The sequence below is a fragment of the Puma concolor genome, chromosome B4 (assembly GCF_028749965.1).
Source record: "Puma concolor isolate L17-30 chromosome B4, mPumCon1.1.hap2, whole genome shotgun sequence".
Classification (NCBI taxonomy): domain Eukaryota; kingdom Metazoa; phylum Chordata; class Mammalia; order Carnivora; family Felidae; genus Puma; species Puma concolor.
This window is the reverse complement of record NC_141673.1, coordinates 105024753-105047159: the sequence shown is the minus strand read 5'-3', so window position 1 is coordinate 105047159 and position 22407 is coordinate 105024753. Positions and strand designations below refer to the sequence as shown.

At 50.1% G+C, this 22407-nt stretch overlaps 1 protein-coding gene across 9 annotated transcripts in view; it reads left to right on the top strand.

The window, feature by feature from the left end:
- Positions 1-22407, top strand: part of TEAD4 (TEA domain transcription factor 4) — a 68293-nt gene that overhangs the window by 24400 nt on the left and 21486 nt on the right. For 7 of the 9 annotated variants that reach the window (XM_086714293.1, XM_086714294.1, XM_086714299.1 and 4 more), the window contains 4 exons: positions 3525-3779; positions 17096-17160; positions 17632-17694; positions 21428-21556. In XM_086714293.1, the coding sequence (XP_086570419.1) occupies positions 3773-3779; positions 17096-17160; positions 17632-17694; positions 21428-21556 (264 nt within the window). In that variant the 5' untranslated portion in view covers positions 3525-3772. The remainder of the gene's footprint in view (positions 1-3524; positions 3780-17095; positions 17161-17631; positions 17695-21427; positions 21557-22407) is intronic. The other 2 variants (XM_086714295.1, XM_086714296.1) reach the window with 1 other exon arrangement.

Here is a 22407-nt window from a genome sequence, read left to right as displayed (position 1 = left end):
TGACACGGGGCTTGAACCCACGAGCTGTGAGATCATGACCTGAGCTGAAGTCGGATGCTCAACCGACTGAGCCACCCAGGTGCCCTGAGACCTTGTGGAATTTTTAATCATAATTTCATTGAAATTATTTTTTTGGTAAAGATTCAACATCTTTATGATATTTTCCCATCCAGGAGCACAATTTTCCTCTCCATTTATTTAGGCATTTTATGTCTTTCAAAACCATTATGATTTCCTTTGTCTCACCTATTGTTAGATTTATCAGTAGGTAAATTACTACTTTGGTTTCTAAAAGGAATATTTATTTATTTTTCTTAAAAAATTTTTTTAAATTATTTTTGAGAGAGAGAGAGAGAGAGAGAGACAGAGTGCAAGCTGGGGAGGGGCAGAGAGCGAGACATACACAGAATCCAAAGCAGGCTCTGGGCTCTGAGCTGTCAGCACAGAGCCCCATGTGGGGCTTGAACTCATGAACTGTGAGATCATGACCTGAGCCAAAGTCAGACGCTTAACCAACTGAGCCACCCAGGCTCCCCTCTAGACGGAATATTTTTAGAAATTAGTAAGATATGCCATCTTACTTCTGGTATCAAAGAATGTAATTGTAATTTGTGAAATCCCTTCAGTCTTCTATTGTAATTCCTTATAATAACGACAGTTTACTTCCTTTTTTCCAATGTTGAGATCTGTCTTGTCCTACTGTGTTGGCTAGGACTCTAGTACAGTGTGAGTATAAATGTTGAAAGTGATATCTTATTTCTGAATTTAAGGTAATGCTTCTAGTGTTTAATCAGTAAGTGTTGTGCATGTTAAAGTTCTGGTCACCAGTTCCAATGTGCGTGTGTGTGAGTGGGGTTGGGGGGTGAGGACGTTCCTACACTAATCAACAAGTCTCTAGCACCAGTTGGGTGTCCTACAATTCAATTCTGACACTGTCTACCTGGAGGTAGTATCATATCCCACAGGTTAATGGCTTATCTCATAAGACTGCCCCCCAACCCCAGATACCAGTGGCAAGCCCAGGTTATCACTGGTTATACATTGGAAGTTCTAGTAACCCCTCCTTGAGTTCAACTGATTTGCTAGAGTGGCTCATAGAATTCAGAGAAACACTTTACTTACTAGATTACTGGTTTATTACAAAAAATACGTAACTCAGAAGAGTCAAGTGAAACAGATACATAGGGCAAGGTCGGGGGGAAGGCACAGAACTTCCATAACCTCTACAAGTATGTGCCATTCTCCCCAAATCTCCATGTGTTCACCAACTCAAACTCTCGGAAGCCCCTCCTTTTTTGTTTTTATGGAGGCTTCATTACATAGACACAGTTGATTAAATTATTGGCCATTGGCAGTTACTACAACCTCTAGTCCCTTTCCCTTCCCTGTACTTTGCAAAAGGGGTGGTGGTGTGGGACTGAAGGTTCCAACCCTCTAATTACATGGTTAGTTCTCCTGACCACCAGCCTTCATCCTTAGATACATGCATTCCAAAAGTCACCACATTCACATAATAAGACACCTTTATCATTCTCATCTCTTTGGAAATTCCAGGGGTTTTAGAAGTTCTGTGCTAGAAACTGGGACAAAGACCAGATACACATTTCTTATTATAAATCACAACATCACAGTAGGGTTTTGGAAGGTGCCATTTGTCACATTTAAGGAAGTTTCCTTGTTTATAGAGTTTGCTAATAAGTATTTTTTATTGTGACTGGGTCTGGAATTTTAGCAAATGCATCTTCAGAATGTATGGTTCAGAAACATGGTTTTTCTTGCATGTACATATATACACGTGTGTGTATTGCATGACCAAACGTAGCCACCATCATTGTTATTGTTTTTATATAGTTAATATTGTTTAGATTCATTTTTATTTTACCATAACTTTGCTCACCTCTTCCATGTGTGTCATGCTTTCTTTTCCTAGAAGCTCCCTTTAAAAAAATACCTCCTTTACTGTTTTTTTTTTTTTTTTAAGTGAGGGTCTGTTAGTAAATTCTCTCCATCTTTGTCTAAAAATGCTTTTTTTTAAAAAATGTTTACTCTCAAAAGATATTTTGGTTGGGCTTTTAATTCTGGGTTAACAGTTATTTTTCTGTCAACAGTTTAGAGACATTAACTTGGGTCCTCCTGTGCTACTGTTGAGAAGTTCACTATCTGTATATACAATTAACATCATAGTCCTTCCTTTGTAGGTGATTTGTCTTTTTTCACTCTGGATGCTTTTAAGATCTATTCTTTGTTTTTGGTATTCTGCAGTGTCCTTACAGTATGTGTTCATTTTATTTTAATTTATCCTGGTTAGGATTCAGTATGGTTCCTTAATTGGAGGATTCATGTATTTCATTATTTCTGAAAATTTTCCTTGCCATTATCTTTTCAAATGTTGTTCTACTTCACTTTCTGTATTCTCTCTTTCTGGAATGCTAATTGGAGGTATGTTGAAGTGCCTTATTTTGTTCTCCTTTGCTCTTTATCATCATTACAAAAATACATTTCCCAGTAATACCTTAAGATATTTTTTCCAGGTTCTTCTTTCTCCGGCTGTATCTAATGTGCTGTTAATCTCAGTTAAACCATTGAGTTTTTTTAATATATATTTTTTAACATTTATTTATTTTTGAGAGACAGAGTGAGACAGACATGAGTGGGGAAGGGGGGGGGGGGGCGGTGCACAGAATCCAAAGCAGGATCCAGGCTCTGAGCTGTCAGCACAGAGTCCGACGCGGGGCTTGAACTTACGAACTGTGAGACCATGACCTGAGCCGTAGCAGGACAATTAATTGACTGAGCCATCCAGGTGCCCCAAACGATTGAGTTTTAACTTCAGTGACTAAAATATTTATTTGGTTCTTTTTCCAGTCTGCTTTGTGTTTTTTGATTGTGTCTAATTCTTTCTCATGTTTCCAATTCCTTATTTAAGTTGATAATTATTTGAAATACCATTATATAATAGTTTTTATCTGATAGTCCAGTTATCTCTAGTTCTTGGGGCTCTAATTCTATTGAATTTTGATCATGGTAGATTGTTTCCTCTTTCTTCTATGTTGTAATTTTATATTTTGAGAACCTCTTTAGCAAGATTTTATCTTTGGGAATTTCCTGCAGTATGGGTTAAGACTGTCTTTTTAACCTAGGGTTTAGGCAGACAGACAGTCTTGTCATATTTTGTCAGTATTCTGTCTTTTTGCTGAAGATTGAGATTTAGTTCTGAGTTCCAACCTCCCTGTATCTGTCAGGTCATCCCAGGTGCCTGGGATGTTTGTGCTCGCTTAACAGGGTGGGAAGCTTAGGTCTACAGAGGGGACATGACCTGCCCCAGATTCCAGGTCTCTTGATGCTCCCAGATCTTTCAGTTCATTCCTTATCCGCTGGGTCCTTGGCCTTATTCCCTCTGAGCTCCTGTGCTGTGGGTGGCCAAGCAAGGAAGGGCAACTGATCCTGGGGCTTGGCACTCCCCTGGGTGCCCCATCCCACGGACATGTGTTCTTCCACCAAAGCGGAGGTTTCTGCCTAAACAGGTCCAACGGGCGCTCCTCCAAGCGGAGCCTTGGAGGGCAAGGCCGGCACCATTACCTCCAACGAGTGGAGCCCTCCTAACTCCCCTGAGGGGAGCAACGTCTCTGGGGGCAGCCAGGCATTGGACAAGCCCATCGACAATGATGCGGAGGGTGTATGGAGTCCGGACATCGAGCAGAGCTTCCAGGAGGCCCTGGCCATCTACCCCCCTTGCGGCCGCCGCAAAATCATCCTCTCGGATGAGGGCAAGATGTACGGTAAGGAGCCTGTTGGGGTGGGGGGGTGGGCCCCTGCCCTCGTGATCCAGCTCTGGAAATAGGGCCCGGCAAGGGGCCAGGCACAGCAACCTTGGGGTTCTTCAAGTAATGCATGGGGGAATGACCGCTAGGGCATTTATCAGGTGGACGCTGCTTCCACTGACCTGGGTTCCCAGAGTGTGGGAGGGTGTGTGAGAAGAAGCCTTAGAGTGGGAGGGAAGCTGTGGTAGAAGGCTTGGGAAAGGAGAATAACCCCCTCCCGCCAGAGCAGGCTGGGAAAATCCCATAAGCTGTTCCCCAGGCAAATGCTTCATGAGCTCCCAGCTCCCTACCTTGACTGTGAAGGGAGGTTAGGAAGGTGGTTACTGGACTCACTCATTCCCTCATTCATGCACTCAGTCGTGAGGCTTCTGTGTGCCAAGCCTAAGCGGGGAAGATCTGGACCCTGCTCACAATATGGTGGGGGTAGGTGAGGTGAGCACACACATGTCTGTGCAACACGACAGATGTGGAGTGTTCCAGGAGAGAGTCAAGCAGAGTGCTGTAGACCTTTCCCTCAGGAAAGGTCCCATTGAGCTCGGAGTGATCTGGAAAGGCTTGATCTTTGTGAGTGGCTGAGGATTCAGAACATTCAGAGATACTTTATGTCCAGTAGCCCTGTGGGAAGGACCAAGCAGTCTGCCTGGGGCTGTGCTGACTTTTGGATGGAAGAGAGGTTATGTGGAAAAGTAAAACAAAACCAAAAACTGAATAGCTGTTGGAAGGCCCAGGTCAGGCTTTCCCAGTGGAAAGTCTCCCAGGACCCCCAGCTTGAAACACTGGTCTTGGGCAGGCGGTGGGAGGATTTCTGTAACTGGTTGGCACCATTGACAACAGAGGGCCCTGCCCTGGCTCCCAACAAAATGGTTCTAGGCCAGGTACCCACCCCCAGAAGTTTACATTCAGGTTCTCTCTCCCCCATCCAACGCTGGTGCCCCTCCCTCCAACACAGTAAAGGGCGCTCTGTGAGGGGTTCGTGGGAGCTAGCTGTATTCACCTCAGAGGGCTTCTGTGAAAAATGACCACAAACTGGTGGTTTAACACAGCAGAAATGTATTCTCTCACAGTTAAGGGGTCCAGAGGTCTGAAGTCAAGGTGTCTGTAGGGTTGGTTCCTCTTGGAGGCTCTGAGGCAGGATCTGTTCCAGCCTCTCTCTTAGCTCCTGGGTCGCTCACAATCCATGGCCTTCCTTAGCTTGTAGCTGCATCACTCCAGTCCGTGACTCTGTTGTCCCACGACTGTCTTCCCTGTGTGTCCTGACCTCTTGTAAGGATACTAGTCACACCTAATCCAGTGTACATCTTAGTACATCTGTAAAGATCCTGTTTCCAAATAAGGTCACATTCTGAGGTTCTGGGTGGACAAGAATTCTGGGGGGACACTATTCAACTGAGCTCAACTAGAGTGAACATGGGTCCTGTGTGTTACTGCCTTGGGGAGTATAGGGCTCTCACAGCACCTGGTACTCACTCTTTACCTGCAGCTTTACCTACAAGGCCAGAGTGATTCCTCTCTTTCTTTAACTTGTTGGGAAAGCAAGGTGGGCAAGGTGGACCCTGGATCTTGTCCTCGGGCACCAGTTACAAGTTCTAACTGCTCATCTCTCCTCACCAGCCCCACCGCTGTGGCTTTGCTGGATCCCTACAGAGTCTGTCTTACTTCTCTGTAGGTGTCCATGCCCTGCATCGTCCTCCCCACACCCTGTACCACCCCTGCTCTAACCACTTTCTGCTCTAGTAGTTGCTTCTTATTTTTGGCCCCTTGGGAAGCCTCATGGAGAAGACGGTGGATGTGTATGGAACACCTGTTGGGTGCTAGATGTGGGATCAAGCACTTTACATAGTTTCTTCCCATAGAGCTGGAGAGGAATGGAGAACTGATGTTCTAGGCTCTTTCTACTACTTTAGTGGAGAATGGGATGGGTATTGATCAAGAGCTGAGGTGTGAAGGTATGAAGGGGTTGGGGGGAAGGGGAGGGCAAACTGTTTAGCTTGAGAGTTGTCAGGGTCTCTTGTGGGGAAGCCGTGATGTGTGCCCGGGACAAGCACAAGTTTTCTGGCAAACACAAGCGGCTAAGAGGCATTCAGGAAAGGGCAAGAGCTGAGGGTACCTGTGGAGATGGCAGAATGTGGAAGAATCAGCAGACATTTATTTGGGTGCCACTGTGGACCAGACTTTGAATGCTGAGATGTTTCTTTGTGTGTGTGTGTGTGTGTGTGTGTGTGTGTGTGCATGTATGGTAAAATATATATAACATAAAGTATATTCTTTTAACCATTTGTAAGTGTACAGTTCAGTGGCAGAAAGTGGATTCACATTGTGGTGTGGCCACCACCCCCATCCATCCCCAGAACTTCATCTTCCTAACTGAAGCTTCGTACCCACTAAACACTACATCCCATCCCTTCCTCCCCCCAGCCCCTGACAACCACCATTCTGCTCTCTGTCTCTATGGATGTTACTGCTCTGGGCACCTCTGAGAAGTGGAATCATATGGTATTGTTTGTTTGCCCTTTTGTGATTGCCTTAGTTCAGTCAGCGTAATGTCCTCAAGGCTCCTCCACGTTGCAGCCTATGTCAGAACTTCCTTTTCAAGGCCAGATAACGTTCCACCATATGGATAGACCACAGTTCGTTTATCTGTTCACTTGGTGGTGGATGTCTGGGGAGGGATGCTTAGTTTTATTTAGTGGTTGTGGGTAGATATTTCTCTCCCCATTTCACATGTAAAGGAATTGGGTTAAGAGACTTTGTTATCAGTCAGCAGATGATTGTAACTGAGCCAGTTTGGGAAGTGCAAGCCTGAGATTGTGACTGAGCCAGTTTGGGAAGTGCAAGCCTGCGGGCCTCTGGCAGGCCTTGGGTTGGAATTGTTTGGCTGGAGGGGAGCTGTTAAGTGGTGGGGAAACAGGCTGAAAATGGTGTTTGGCAAACTGCCCTGGCCATGTTGGTGTCCCTTTTGTGCAGAGAGACCAGGAGGGGGATCACACAGGCGAGGACCTGGGAGGGAGGGAGGGAGGGGAGGGGTGCAGGGTCCCGGAGCCTCTTAGTTGTGCCAAGGAAGATAGAGGTTCTCAGTGGTCTCTGATACCCTTTATCGCTTCAATCTTTTCAAGGAGAGGAGGGAGGAATTATAATCTCTGGTTGCAGATGCAGAGATAGATAGAACCTCAGAGAGGCCAAGAGTTTCTCCCAGAGTCTCTTAGGTAGTAAGTGCAAGAGCCACGGGTAGAACCAGTTCCCCTACCCCAGTGATGCTCCCCCATCACCCTGAACGGCCTTTGTGTGCTCTGTGACGCCTGCCCCGCCTGCTCCTCTCCTCCCTGCACCACCTCCCCCTTCTACTTGGCCCGGGCTCCAGGTGGGTCAGGCTCTGGGCAGGGGCAGTATGAGTCTGATGACTCACTCAGCCCCCACAGCACCTGTCCTCCCTGACTACAGATCCTGCTGGGGTCCAGACGCTGGCTTATCCCCATCTCCTCTTACCAGGCATGGGGGCTGAGCCAGGGCAGGACCTCGCAGGGAGTCGATGAAGGGGCCCTCACTCAGCAGGGGCTGCCGTCCAGCTGGGAGGTATATATAGCTCTGAGCTCAGCCCCGTGTGTGTGTGTGTGTGTGTGTGTGTGTGTGTGTGTGTGTGTGTGTGTGTGTGTGAGATGGGACCCGGGAGGTGGAGGAAGAGGGACAGGCTGCCAAGCTGACTCAGACGTCACCTTACTCTGGCTGCTCTCCTGCATCTTCTCATCTTCCCTTGGGGACCCTCTCTTGCCATCCCCCAGTGCCTGAGCCCCTGAGAGCCCCACTGCATACATACCCCGCTTCCCACATTCAGAGGCCATCAGTTGTTTTCCAGGTGGGCCAGCCCAGTGGGGCACAGGGTGGGAGCTGAGGATCATCGGAGTGATTCCAGGGCGCCCAGAGGAGGAATCTAGAGCTGGAGGCTCTGAGGACAGGAATTAGGCCTGCTCCCAGCTCTGGCCCCAGTGCAGCCGAGCAGGACACTGAGGAGGGCCAGGCAGACATGTGGATAGCATGCAGAAGTGCAGCACAGATTAGCGCCTGTGACTTCTGAGCTGAGCCTCCCACATTTGCAGACAGGCTCCCGGGGCCGCTAGCCATCTTCGCTCACGACTGCCTTCATTTGTGCCCCGTCACTGTGTGACCCTCGCCCTGGCATCCCCATGCTGGTCACTCTGACCTCCTTTGGCCAGCCTGGCCTCTGGCCCCGTGGGCAGGTGGTGGGGAGGTGAGCGTGGGGCAACTTGTCACCCCCATCTGCCCGCACACTCTGTCTTTCCCCCCTCGCAGCTCTGCCCTGGTCCCCTCTGTCTTGCCGTCTCTGCCTTGCCTGCAAGAGGGCTGGCTGGCCAGCTGTGTCTTCTCTGTGTGTCCATTCCTTCCTGCCCACCATGCTCTTGAATCTCCGAGCTCTCCTGGCCTCTCTTCCCTCTTTCTGCTTCTCCTCTCCTTGCTTTCTCCATTGTCTCACTGGGTGCCCTGTGGCCCAGGCTTCTTGTTCTTGTTACTACCTGGGCAGCTCCTCTTGAACAAGCTCCCACTGCCCTGAGCCAGGCCTGGGCTGAGGGCTGCAGCCTCTGTTGTCTACAACTGTATGGGACAGTGGAGGGGCAGGAGAAACATCTTTAGAAAGTAATCTCATGGCGCTTATGTTGTGTATAGTGTTACTCAGGGGGCTAGGCTATCTTAGAAGTTTTCTGGAAGGAAGTGTAGCGTGAGCAGGGTAGAGGAGGGAGGTGCTCAGGGAAGGGGGAAGACAGTGAGCACCCACCCAGAGGAGGGACTCTGTGTGGTGGTTTGATGGGCGTTGTAGGCAGGTGCTACGATGACCACTGTCAGAGGTGAAGAGACCCTGTTTTGGATAACTCACACAGCTAAGGAGAGGCAGAGTAGGGACTAGGCCCAGGTCAAGGCTCTGGTCACTGAGGTGATGGGACAGCGGTCAGTGCCCTCATCCGAGCTTCTGCCCCCTGCCACCACCATGTTCCTTGGATCCTCCACTGCCCTTTGCTCTGTTGCTCTGTGGTTTCTGGCTCCTTCCATGTGTCCCCCTCCCCCCCCCCCCATCTCTGGTTTACAATGCTAACTTCATGCTTTTGGGGGCCTGATGATGTGACCCTCAGTTCAAACTTGCACTGGTGTGGCCTTGGACTGGTGGTCTAACCTTTCTCAGCCTCAGTTCCTCATTTTGTGCAACCGAGGAGTGATGACAGTAAAGCCACCTTTTTGTTTGGTTTTGGTTACATTCATTTATTTTATTGTGGGAAGATATACATCACATAAAATTTACCATTGTGACCATTTTAAGGTACAGTTCAGTGGCATTAAATTCATTCACATTGTTGCTGCCATCCCTGTCATCTGTCTCTAGAACCTTCTCATCCATCCCAAACTGAAACTGTAGCCATTAAACACTAACTCCCCAACCCCCTCCCCCAGCCGTAGGTAACCTCTGTTCTGTTTTCTGTCCATATGAATTTGCCTATTCTTGGTACCTCATGGAAGTAGAATCAATCATACAATATTTGTCCTGTTGTGACTGGCTTATTCTGCTTAGCACAGTGTCTTTAGGGTTAGCCCTTGTTGTAGCCTGTGTCATAGCTCTATTATTTTTTTATAGCTGAATGATACTCCGTTGCACAGATACACCACATTTTATATATCCATTTACCTCTTGATGGACAGTAAGTTGTTTCCACCTTTCAGCTGTTGTGAGTACTGCTGCTCTGAACATGGGTGTGCAGGTATCTGAGTCCCTACTTGCAATTCTTGTGGGTATAGACCTAGAGATGGAATTGCTGGATTGAATGGTAATTGGAGGTCACTTGTTGAGGAAGCGCCAAACTGTCTTCCAGTGGCTGCACCATTTTATGTCGTTCCAGTGGTACACAGGGGCTCCAATTTCTTCACGTCTTTGCCAACACTTGTTACTTTCCGTTTGTTTTTTTTTTTAATGGTCATCCTTGTGGGTGTGAAACGGCATCTTGTTCTAATTTGCATTTCCCTAATGATTAGTGATGTTGAGCATCTTTTCGTGTGCTCATTGGAAGAAGACATCACCTTTTAGTGTTACCGCAGGGATGGGAGCCCATGGAGGTGCCCAGAGAGCAGCAGTGGGGTGTAGAGCTGAATGGTACATGTCCTCTGCCCTCAAGGAGCTTGGATGTTAGTGAGGGAGGAAGACAGGCGCTCCAGTGACTTTAGAGAAAGGCACAGACCCCTGTGCACCCGGACTTGGAGGTGGGAGTGGGCACACCCACTTGGGTGGGGATCAGGGAAGGCTTCTTGGGGCGGCAGCCTTGAAGGCCGAGTAGGATTTCACCAGAAGCCTCAGAGCCCTCCAGGGACAACGGTGGTAATAGCTCCGATGTCAGGCCTAATCACTGCCTTCTCAGGCTTCCAGGCTTCGGGCAGAAGTTTCTTCTCCACAAATAGCCTCCTCCTCCAGCTGCAGGTGTTTATAGCTTCAGCCGATCCCTGGACAGAGAGGCCCCCAGGCCATCGGGATTAGGGCTGGTTGTGGAGGAAGGTTGGCCTCCCCCCCCCCCCCCCGCCAGTTCCAAGCTGCCAGGGTGAAATGGAGAGCTCGTAAGAGGCTCCCTCCCGTGAGAGGCCTCTGGTGAACTAAAACACTACACGTGCAGACCTGTCTCCTTTTGGGTGGGAGGCTCTGTGCCCAGGTTCTCAACTTTTCCAATTTTGAAAACTAATAGCTTTCAGTATAATGGGCCTTATGAACAACCTGAACAACAACAGCTGACCTTACTGACCTTACTGACCTGCTAGGTGGTAGGTGCTTCACTTCCTTTGTGCCATTTAATACCCTTATGACCCAGACAGAGGGCTGGTGCAGAGAGAGGAGGCAATACAGAGGAAATGAGATGCAGAAATGGCCTGTTCCATACAGGGTTGTGCAAACGGGATAACGATTTCAGTGGTAGTGTGTGTTCAAGGAAAAGCCTGGGGTGGCTGGCAGGTACGTGTGACCTGGTATGTGGGGTTGGGAGGAAGTGGTGGTGATATGTGGACTCTGCATCGAGAACGCCCCACACTCAGCCTGTAGTTAGGCCAAGGCTGACCTTTGTCCATCGGCTGTCCTCACCCATGGTGGGATGGGGCTGTGGACATGAGGTGGGGGCTGTTGGACACATGTCCCCTGACAGATGGGCCACAGTCTGGCAGAGGTGTCCTTTCCAGCCCCACCCAGGCCCTCTCTTGGGTTGGCCAAGGCCACCTGCCACACTGTAATGCCCAGCTGCCCCCACCGAGGTCCAGGCTGGCCTCCCGCTGCCCCAGCATGTGGTCTCTGAACTGGAGGGGAGAAGAAAGGCCTGGGTTTTAGCAGCAAGTGGCAGAGCTGGGACAAGGATGCAGGTCTCTTTCTCTCCCACTAACTCATCTGGATTTTGTACTAGTTTCTTTCGGCCCTTGCTCTTTGCTGACCTTGGCTGTAGTTTCAGGGCTCTGCCTCTGAACACATGCTCCCTACTTCTCTCCGCTTCTGTCTTTGACTCTGTGGCTTCCTGACGTCTACATCATCCAAAGCACATTGGTTTCTATCAGCTGTGGGTACCACTGTCCATAAGAGAATGAAAACAGGTGGGCAGGCTTTTGGGTTCAAATAGTCGGCTCTTCCTCCAGCACCTGGGTCAGGTGAGGGGCAGTCAGACATCATCAAGGACTTATTTCATGCAGAGCCCCAGAGAATCGGGGGATCAATCCAGAGGGAGGAGCACAGTGGTCTTGCAGAGGAAGCTCCCAGCTTGGCGAAGGGAGGGCAGTCATTGTATCATAGTCATGAAGCCTTAGAAATGTATGTTCTCATGGCACCTGGAACACTAACAAACTATGTGACTTTCAGTAAATCACTTCCCTTGCTTGGGCCACAGAGTTGTCTTCCTTAGGCTACATTGGACCTGTGGGATCTCCAGGTCCAACCCTTCAGAGAGACGGCCCTCAATCCCATGTGAAATAGAAGTAATTCTGTGCAATACTGAAGAGACAGATTATAGAGCCAGATTGCATGGATTTCAGTCTTAACTACCTGTTGGCCTGTGACCCTGAACAGCTTTCCAAACCTCTTTGTACCTTGATTTCCCTGTCTGTTAAATGTGACAGTAGTAGCAGCTGCATAGAGTTGACATGAGGATTGACAAGGAGCATGCAAATAAAACTCCCAGTACACATCATGTATTTGCACAGGTACTAGCTCATATAAGTGCTCAATAAATAAATGTTCACTATCGTAGCTCTTGTTACAAGAGGGAAAGAAGCTGTAGAAACTCTCCATGTATGTGTAAAGCCTGGATTAGATGCCAGCTGGCCTGGAGGCAGAATGGCCAGGGTGACCTCCAAAGCACCCCAGTGGCAGGAAGGAAGCTGTTTGACCCCTCTTGGCTCAACACACCCACAGAAGCCCAGCACTTCACTCCCACCCAGGGAGTGCTCTCGACTCCTGGCATTGCCTCTGATAAGCAGAACAAGGCTGGATGGAATAATGGTCTGAGATGAGCTGGTAAGGGAGGAGAGGATGCTGTTCCAGAGAAAGAGAGGGAAGATGCACAAGTTGGTAAAAGACAGCTGAGCCAGCCCAGACCCCTTGGGTTTGGCTCCCATGGCCCCCACTGCTTAGCCCAGGGCCAGGATGGCCTGTCTCGTTCCTGAACTCTGTAGCCGAGGGCAGAGGCAGTTGTGGGGCTAGGAGGGGCTCTGTCTTCGTGACCTGGGGCTCTCACAGGAGGCGAGCCATCTGTAATGTCTGGAGTAAGGGTCTTGGCCAATGGAGGACACAGGCCTCCTCCCTAGCTGCTGCTGCTGTGTGACATGTACTGTAGAGGATGTGCCACTGCGTAAAGGGCCAGGACGCTGGCCCGGTGTTGGAGGCGAGTTCCCATTAACTGAGCAGCACCTTCTTGGTGGCAGGTGTTCACTGTACCGCCCACAGTGGCTGCACCAGTGCTCAAACCCAGGCAGCTGGTCCTAGATCTGCTGGTAGACAATCTGGGTGAGATTTTCTGACTTCAGTTTTCTCCTTTGGTAATAGGTGTAATTGCTGGCCTTTCTACAGGCAGTAGGGAGGTTTACTGTGAAGTTGATGGGGCTAATGCTTCAAGACCATCACTAGTAATGTGATGTCCCTAAACCTTTTATTATTCTTTTTTTAACGTTTATTCATTTTTGAGGGTGAGAGAGAGGGAGGGAGGGAGGGAACGGGGGAGGGGCAGAGAGCGAGAGGGAGACACAGAATCCGAAACAGGTTCCAGGCTCCCAGCTCTGAGCACAGGGCCCGATGAGGGGCTCGAACTCCTGAGGGGCTCAAACTTATGAACCGTGAGATCATTCATGACCTGAGCCAGTGAGATACTCAACCAACTGAGCCACCCACGCACCTCTAAGCTTTTTATTTTTAATTTAAATTTGTAAAGTAGTTTTATTGGAATATAATTGCCATATAGTGAACTATACATACATATTTGAAGTGGATAATTTGGTTGAGTTTTGACAGACATATACACCTATGAAACCAATTACTATCATCAAGAGAATAAACATACCCATCTTAACCTAAAATGATCTTAGCCTAATTTTGGTTTATATTTTAAATTCTTTTTCTCAATGAGAGCCTTCCAATTTTTAGATGCTTTAGGCTCCCCCCAAATCTGGATTTGTTCCTGCATGGAGAGGGTCAAATGAGACCGGGATAAGAAATCACTTTAAAAATTATGTTGGACTAATCAGGAGTAAAAGGGTATTTGCTTTTCTATAACTTGTACCTTACCTATAGAAGGCTAAAGAGCCTTGTAGGACATTTGGCCAGTATCATATCACTATTTAACATTATCCCTTATTCATTTAACAATGTTTGTGGGAACCTGCTACAGAAAACTGCAGGCAGTGTTCTAGGTGTTGGGTGTGAATCCCTGTTCTCAGGAGCTTTCCTTCTGCTGGGAGTGGGGAGGAGGTAGGCAATGCTCCGAGTAGGCAGCTCAGTAAGTAGGCAGATCACACGGCATGTGAGAAGGTGCTATGAGAACAGTAAAGACAGTAGGCAGTCCAAGGTGGGTAGGCGGGGGCTGACCTCAGTTTTCAGGGGAGTGTTCAGGGAAGTGGTCTCTAAGGCAATGGCATCTGAGCAAAGAAGGTGTCAAGGGTGTGAAGGTGAGGTTGTGGGCCACATGTGACTGGGCTGAGAACAGGGCACATAAAGGCTTTCAGATGGGCATGGGTCAGGCAGGTCTTAGGAACAGCCAGGAGACCAAGTAGCAGGTGACATAAGTTCAGGGAGGGGCTGAGCTGGGGATGGAGTGAACAGATCCTGTGGGTCTCTCTAGGCCATTGTAGGGACTTGGACACTTATAATCTGAGGGAGATGGGAAGCCACTGGAGGGTGTTTGAGCCACAGGATTGCTGTGGCTGCTGTGTTGAGAATAGGCTGATCAGGGGATCCAGGTAGAAGGCTATTCTAATAGTTGAGGCCAGGGAGGATGGGAGCTTGGACCACGGAGGGTAAGGTGGTGAGAAGTGTCTAGATTCCGGTTATACAATTGACCTTTGAACAATGTGGGGGTTAGAGATGCTACCCTCCCCCCAGACACAGTAGAAAATCCACGTATAACTTGAACTCCCCCAGAACTTAACTACTAACAGCCTGCTATTGACCAGAGCCTTATCAATAATATAAACAGTCGATTAAGACATATTTTGTATATCTATTCACTATATCCTTATAGTAAAATAAGCTAGAGAAAGGAAAATGTTATTTAAAAAATCCTAAGGAAGAGAAAATACATATGGTATTGTGCTGTATTTATTAAGAATAATTCATGTGTAAGTGGACTTGTGCAGTTCAAACCCATGTTCTTCAAGGGTCGGCTGTCAAGATTTGCTGATATACCCTTTATTTGACAAAGAGGGCCAGATTTTGGAGATGCCGACCTGAATGGGGATGTGTAGTCTCTTGCTCTGAGGTGTTGAGAATCTAACAGAAAAGACAGATAGAACTGATAGGTTGCTCCCTGCACACAAGGTGTGGGCTAGAGGAGCAGCATGGGAACACAATGGTCTCTGATGCCATTCAGACGAGTGCCCCCTGCCTTTCCCACCACCCGCCCCGGGACTCTCCAACTTGCCCTTCTCAAGAGCATGTCCTCCAGCACTGCAGTCAGCTTCCTGGCTCTCAGGAACCTTCTCTCTCCCCTTGCTCTTCTCCTTGCTCCCAGGCTGGTCTCTGAACTACACTACTCCCACAGGCCAGTTTGTTTTACAGGAAAGGAAACTGAGCCAAAGTTAAGGTCTGTTTCCTAAGTCTATAAAAATTTGGTTGGAATAATCTTGAGAAAATACCCTAAAAAGGCCTGTTCTATTTATTTATTTATTTATTTATTTATTTATTTATTTATTTATTTAATTTTATTTTTATTAAATTTTTCTTAATGTTTATTTTTGACAGAGAGAGAGACAGAATATGAGCGGGGGAGGGGCAGAGAGAGAGGGAGACACAGAATCCAAAGCTGGCTGCAGGCTCTGAGCTGTCAGCACAGAACCCAATGCGGGGCTCAAACCCACAAACTGCGAGATCATGACCTGAGCCAAAGTCAGACGCTCAACCGACTGAGACACCCAGGCGCACCTAAAAGGGCCTGTTTTAAGAAGAGAAGTCTGGGTAAAGGTCCATGGAGGAATAAAATCCCATTGGCCACGGTCCCATAGCTCATTTGTGGAACCACTGGGCTAGCATCTGGCTCCCCAAATCCCAGTTCTGTGACCCGTGTATAGTCACCACTGGTGATGACTTAGACTCTCTGGCAAGTGATAATAGCACTTCATAGCTGCAACATGAGTGTCTCAAGTTAGACATGGGGCAGGACTGTTGAACTTTATTCAGACATTTGTTTAAAGGAGCCTTTGGAATACCTGTCCCTGGAGAGCTTTGAGAAGAGCCATCTTGCTGGATCCCTGTTTTAGGTGCAGACCAGCCGGCAGGTGATATCCTCAGGGTCTGATCCTCCCTCCCTTCTTTCCCTGACACAGACAGTCCAGTGCTCAGGCCAGCTAGTCTTTCTGGCAGATGAGACCTCTTCAGGGTGGCCTCTTAATTCAGCGTTGGCAGTGGGGAAAGGTCAGCTGGGGGGCCAGCTTGGCCTTGGCTGTGCTCTCTGCTTACAGCAGGGTGGCGGATAGCCTATTCATCACCACCACCCCGCCCCCACCCCCTGCACCAGCAGTCTCCTTACTCATAGTCACAGTCCTCCAGGCTCAACAAGGGCCAGCAGGGCAGGGCAGGCTGTCGGCTGTGCCCTCTGGCCCCAGAGCTGGACCAGGGAGGTGGTAGCTCCTGCTGAAATCCCCTTGCCCTCCCTCTCCCCAGCCCAATGTCCTTCTTTATGGTTTAATCCTACCCAGTGGTCAAGGTCCAGCTGAAGGCTCACCTGACCACCCAACCTGAACTGACCCCTTGTGCTCTGAACACACTGTGTGTTCCCTGTCTGTGGCACGCACTGGAGTTACAGCATGGGCACACGTCTCTCCTCAGCTAGGTGGCAGTTTCTTTGAAGATGGAACCTCTTTTCATAATTGCATTTATAGTAGTAGAGGACACAGGTGGCTCCTCATAGTTTTCTGAGATCCCTTAGATGCAGCTTTAGCCCCTAGCAGGGTGGGCCCATGGCGCACACTCAGTATTACTTGTTGACTGGTTAGAGCCACGGGGCTGGAGTTGTGGTCTGTCTGGGTTTTCTTTGAGTTAAGCGCTTCAGACCTCCTCTCTGGGGACCCTCGGTGTCTCAGCACGTATGTCCCCCATCCCCGCTGCTGCTCACAGACCAGACAAGACATCTTGTAAGGCCCTGCTCGTATGGAGGTGGTGGAAGCCGCGGGGACTGCATGGGGGATGGCCAAAGCCGAAGCGCTTCCCTGCAGCCTCTCAAGTGTGCAGAAGGCCCCAGGAGGAGGCAGGACTGTCAGCCTGCTGTAGAGTGGAGGGGAGGAGGTGGCCTCTGAGAGGGCTCCCCAAGTTTATGTGGGGCCCACAGCCCTGTCACCTCCTTGCTCTCAGGTTACCAGTCTCCCACCAAGGCCTCAGCTTCTTCTTGCTGCTGGGAGATCCGTGGGATCCAAGGAGGGCAGGAGGGAACCTGTAGAATCCTCACCCCAAGTACCCAGTCAAGGTGGCCAGAGGATGAGGGAAGAGATCTCCCAGATCGTCCTGTGTGCCTGCCTTTTGTCCTTCTTCTGCTGAGAAGCTGTTGGTGTCTCTGTAGGTCGGAATGAGCTGATTGCCCGCTACATCAAGCTCCGGACAGGCAAGACCCGCACCAGGAAGCAGGTGGGCCCTGAAAGATGAGTGTGGGTCCCAGGGGCAGGTACCCCAGTTCCAGCCTGCTCCCATGGTGGGCCAGGGCCTCTGTAGGCCCCAGTGTGGATTCCTGGTGGGGTTGGTTCAGAGGGGTTGTGTCTTTTTGGTGTGCCACAGATAGTTCAGTTTCCCTGTGGTTCCTGTTGCTATCAACTGGGAGGAAATCCCTCACCTTACAGGGGAGTCAGCAGCCCCCTCCCCTCTCCAGGACACCAGAAGAACAGAGGACAAAGTACTGGCACTATACTTGTATTTATTGCCAAAGTCTGGATTAGCTGGATATGGAGGGACTGAAGGCCCACCATTGACTGGCCCTTTCATTCATTCATTCCACAGATGTGGATTGAGGCTGAGGAGGGCGGTGCTGAGGGTCAGGGAGCCAGAATGGGGAGCACAGGCCTTCTGGGAGGTAGGGACAGGAGCCTTCTCTTCCTGCTGCAGGTCTCCAGCCACATCCAGGTGCTGGCCCGTCGCAAAGCCCGCGAGATCCAGGCCAAGCTAAAGGTAAGGCAAACAGCAGCAGTGGGAGGGAGGACCTAGGGCATGGGTGGGGCCAGCTTCCTAGAAATTGGAGCTCCTTTTCCAGCAGGAAAAGTCTTCCCTTGGGTTCAGGGGCTGGCTGTTTGTGTGCAGAGCCAGCATGCTTGTTGGTGTTAAGAAGACTGGGATTTAGCCTATAATCGTGCTCCTGTCTATATAGGGAATGACACTTGACTTCAGAGCCGTGTGTGTATGTGTGTGTGTGTGTGTGTGTGTAAGTATGTGTGACCACCAGGCTCTAGAGCATCCCCCCTCCCTGGACAGAGTACTTTCCGAATCACAGTGGGATTGTCCTCCATATCCCCTTCCTTGAGGACGTCCTTGAGCCACTGGCCCCTTATTTGCCATCTGCTGAGCCTACAGGGTGGTCAGGCTTGGGAGGCACTGCTGTGGGTAGTGGGGTGGGGGTGGGTTGTACTGTGGGAGCTGGTGGAATTCCTTCCTGCACTCTGCTCTCTGAGATGGGCAGTTCTCTCCCCTCCCCAGGTCAGCCCTACCTTACAGGGCCATGCCCCACAGGACTCCCCCTGGGGCACTCTGTTCCCCACAGGACTTAGGCCTCCTGGTCGCTGGAGCCAGGGGACCCTTTTGGTGAATGGCAAGAGGGAGTGAGCCCCCACCCCACCATAGACACGCTTGTAGTAGAGTTTTCCCAGCTACTTGGCAGGAAGAGCTAACATCTGAGGGAATCAGACTGAGTCCAGCAGTTAACACACTTTTTTTTAAGCAGCCAGGTCCCCCCTTTCCCCCCCCAAACAAAATATCACCCCCATATGTTATCAAAGGGGCTACTCCAGTCAAAGCTAGGTTAGTGAGGAATAGGCCAGAGACCCTGCTCCCATCTGCTTCTGATGCTCTGTGGCTCTTGAACCCCAAAGTAGCTCATAACCCACTTAAAAACCCCTGAACTAGAGGAACTTGAAGGTCCCGTGTGGCTTCAGTTGTCCGTGATCCTGACATGGGAGGCTCCAAATGAGTGGTGGGAACTCCCAGGAAGCCGCACCCCGCTGCCCACTCAGCCCAGCTGTCCCCAGCCCCCACAGCTGCAGCCCGGCACCTCGTTCCTTTGTCCCTGGGACAGCTGGCTGGGCCTCAGCTGTCACTCCCTCTCAAGCCAGCACACGTACCCTCAGACACCCTTGGGTCCTGGAGTCCAACTTGAGCCCCACTTTCCCTCTCCGGTCTGCCTCTCACTGGGACCCTGGCAGGGGGCCAGAATGGAGACAAGACTTTACAGTGTTCTGTTTACAGCCATCCAGGGAAACTTTTAATTCCCTTGGGGACCATCTGTATGGGCACATTTGCTTCAAGGAATCGCACCTACCTTTGTCCACATGCTGTAACTTGGAGGCCAGGGAGAGCCTTCGTAGACCACTGGATGGACATCAAGGGCAGCCATGAGCCCCTTAAGTAATATGCAAATATTTATATGAGTTTTCTTGGGGAGATTGGTTTGAGGATTTTGTCATATTCTCAAAGGGGTCTGTGACCTAACATAATCCCTGGTGGACAGACTTCTATTAGATAGAAATCCTCCAGGACCCGGGATTTGGTGTAGCATGCTCTGCCCTTGTACCATGTGAACTTGGATGAGTCACTGACCTTCCTCAAGCTCCATTTGGTTTAAAATGTAAAATGACAGAGTTAAGCAAGTTGACGTCTGAGGTCCTCTCCAGCCCCAAAATTCAGTGACTCCCTGGCCTTATAGCCTGGCCATTTGATGTCACTCCTCATAATGTCCTTCCTACTTCCCCCTGATTCCTGTCCCACCCTGGTAAGGACGTGGTTTCCTGAATCCCAGTCATTTGTTTAGATCAGCTATCCGGGAAGGGACGTAAGTGGCTGACATTGAGCGGATGGGGCTCTCTGGCTTCATAATGTAGTTGTTAACCACAGAGGTCTGCAAGCTTTGGGAGGGTATGGCCTGCTGCATCATACATGTCCTCCTGGAGGGAGAGGCCTGAGCCAGCTGGCCTGGGCGTGTTTGACTTCTTCCTCCTGAACAGTGCAAGTGTCCTTGGGAAGAGGCCACCTTATGCTGATTAGCTCCCTCTTTGGTTATCAGGGAGCCTCTGAGAGCAAGGCCCAAGTTTGACCCCAAAAGGACAGTGGTTTGAGGATGACCCGTCCACTCAGAAGGGTATCCTGTGTGTTCTGTGGTGTGCGCTGGGTGCTGGCAAATATCAGTGTCCATCCTCCTCGCTCCCTGCCCCAGTGTCCTCCGCCCCCCTGCCCCAGCCCTGCAGAGGCCCAGAGGTAAATTGGTAATGCCAACCGGGGCCAAACTCTCAGGCCAGCCATCACCACTGTCAACACCGTAGTCACATAAATTCTCTGAGCCTCGGTTTCTTCATCTTAAAATGGGGATCCTACTGGTCCTGTTGGCCTCACAGGAGTGCTGTGATGTTCAGAGTCCACGTGTGGGTCACCTTGTGCCAAGTGAGTGCAGATGGTCCTGGAGAAGCTGAGTGGAGGGGCCTTTGGAATCCTGCCCCACAATCACGAGGTGTTGGGATGCTGTTGGGGGCCACCAAGGTGGTGCCCGCCTCACAGGGCTACGGTGGGGACTCAGTGAAACTGTCATAGAACGGCACCTGTAGGCTGCAGGGACCTCCATCGCTTCTCCGGGATGACTCGGTTATGACTCAGGACAGATCTGGGTCTACCAACTTCATTACCAAATAACAGCTAATTTATTTTCTCTGTTTAAAAATACTCATCGTAAAGATAGAATTTCTAATCTGAGCTCCTGAGTTGACATAATCCAATCTTTTGGCCTCAATTAAGCTATACACGCTGAATAATACTTGCCATTCCAGTCTATAAATGTGGTCTTATTTTGGACAAAAACACAGTTCCCATCAGGCTTTTTGAAATACAGAAATCTCAGTACTGAAATACGGTCTCATCACTTTTGAAGACCTGTGGGATTAGGACACTCAGGATAGGAACTGCTGGCTTACACACATATAAAAATTGTTACTACTATTATTATCATCATCACTAATGTCATTAAGTGCCTGTTTGTTCCTCACATATGCTTCCCTGAGTACTTCTTTGTTCAGAGCCGGTGCAGGGTGAACCGTTTTTGGGGCCTTTGGACCCAGGGAAGGCAGACCGTACGTGTTTACATCCTGACATGGAAAAGTCTGGGGGTGCCTTGGGTGTCCACAGTGCAAGGGGAGACCCCTAGGGTAGGCCTGAGACAGGTGGGGCCACAGGAGATCGCCCCATGCCTCTAGACAGTTTGTGTGACCGAGGATGACCCCTACTGTCCATTCGAGGAGGGCTCTGACATATTTATGTATCATCTACTATGAGCCAGGTACCATGCCAGCTGCCAGTGGTGTGGAGGCGAGCAAGGACTAAAAAGCTTCTGTTTTCAAAGTATCCTCGTGGAGACACCGCCTGGCAGATGGTCTCCAAAAGGCCCTTTGAGCTCTAATAAAATAGGCTGGACACATATTTTGCCCCTTTGACAGATGAGGAAACTGATCAGAGAAACCAAGTGACCTGCACTTAGTCACAAACAATGTTAATAGCACTGCAGGGGCGTAAGCCTCGGCCCTCAGGGCCTTGTCCAGGGCTCTGGCCACTGGCGATAGGACAGCTTCCCTGAGCACAAGCCCGGATCCCGCCTTGCCCATGCCTGCCCTAGTGACCACTGCTGAGGCCCTCCCTTCCAATGTCTCCCCAGGACCAGGCAGCTAAGGACAAGGCCCTGCAGAGCATGGCTCCCATGTCGCCCGCCCAGGCCATCTCCGCCACAGCCTTCCACAGTAAAATGGCCCTCGCCCGGGGCCCAGGCCACCCAGCAGTCTCAGGGGTAAGTGGGGCTGCCTGGAGCCAGAGGCCACACCAGCCCCTCCTTCTCACTCCTCCCCCTCCTGAGGAGCCAGAGGCACTGGCCAGGCCACATTTCTCTCACTTGAGTCCTCCAAGGCCAGGAGAGCCAGGGGGAAGGAGGGACCAAGGGCCAAGGGGCCACGCTGAGGCACAGCTCTGCTGGCATCGGCACCACCTTCTCGGGGGCCTTGACGGTGACACAGCAGACCTCCCACAAGGGGCAAAGCAGCTCGCATTAGCTGACCAACCAAGGAGCTCTACAGAGTTGGCTTGATTGACAGGTGAGGGGGCTGATGCCTGAGTCTTTGGTGTGACACCAGCATGCCCCTGAGCAGCTCTCCACCACTTGGCCCTGTCCCGGCTCCCCCCTCCCCTCTGCTCCTCAACACTGTTCTCTTTCCAGTCGGAGAGCTGATGTTCAGGAACAAACGCTTGTTTGGGTTTTAAATTTCTTGGCCACGGCCAGCTTGGTCACCCTTTCAGAATGATCTAGAAAGGCTCCTCCTTTCTAGGGCTGTGTCCTCACAAAGTTTTCTTGGCTATAGGGTCTACATGGGTCTTCACCATGCACCCATAGCACTGCCCTAGGCGTGTAGGGAAGGACCTCACCCCATGCTCGGTGAGCCTCTCGTCCAGGAGTTTTCAAAGTGTGCTCCAGAGACTGCTAGTCCATCAGAATATTGCATAGATAGGGAACAAAATAATTCTGTGCGTAAGGAAGTTTGGGACGCTTACAACTAAATAGGTTTCTTGACCTTGGACTGTTCAGGCCTTATGTGCTGCTACGCACTGTGGGCCTCTAAGGGAGGAATACAGTTGCTGTAATTCTAA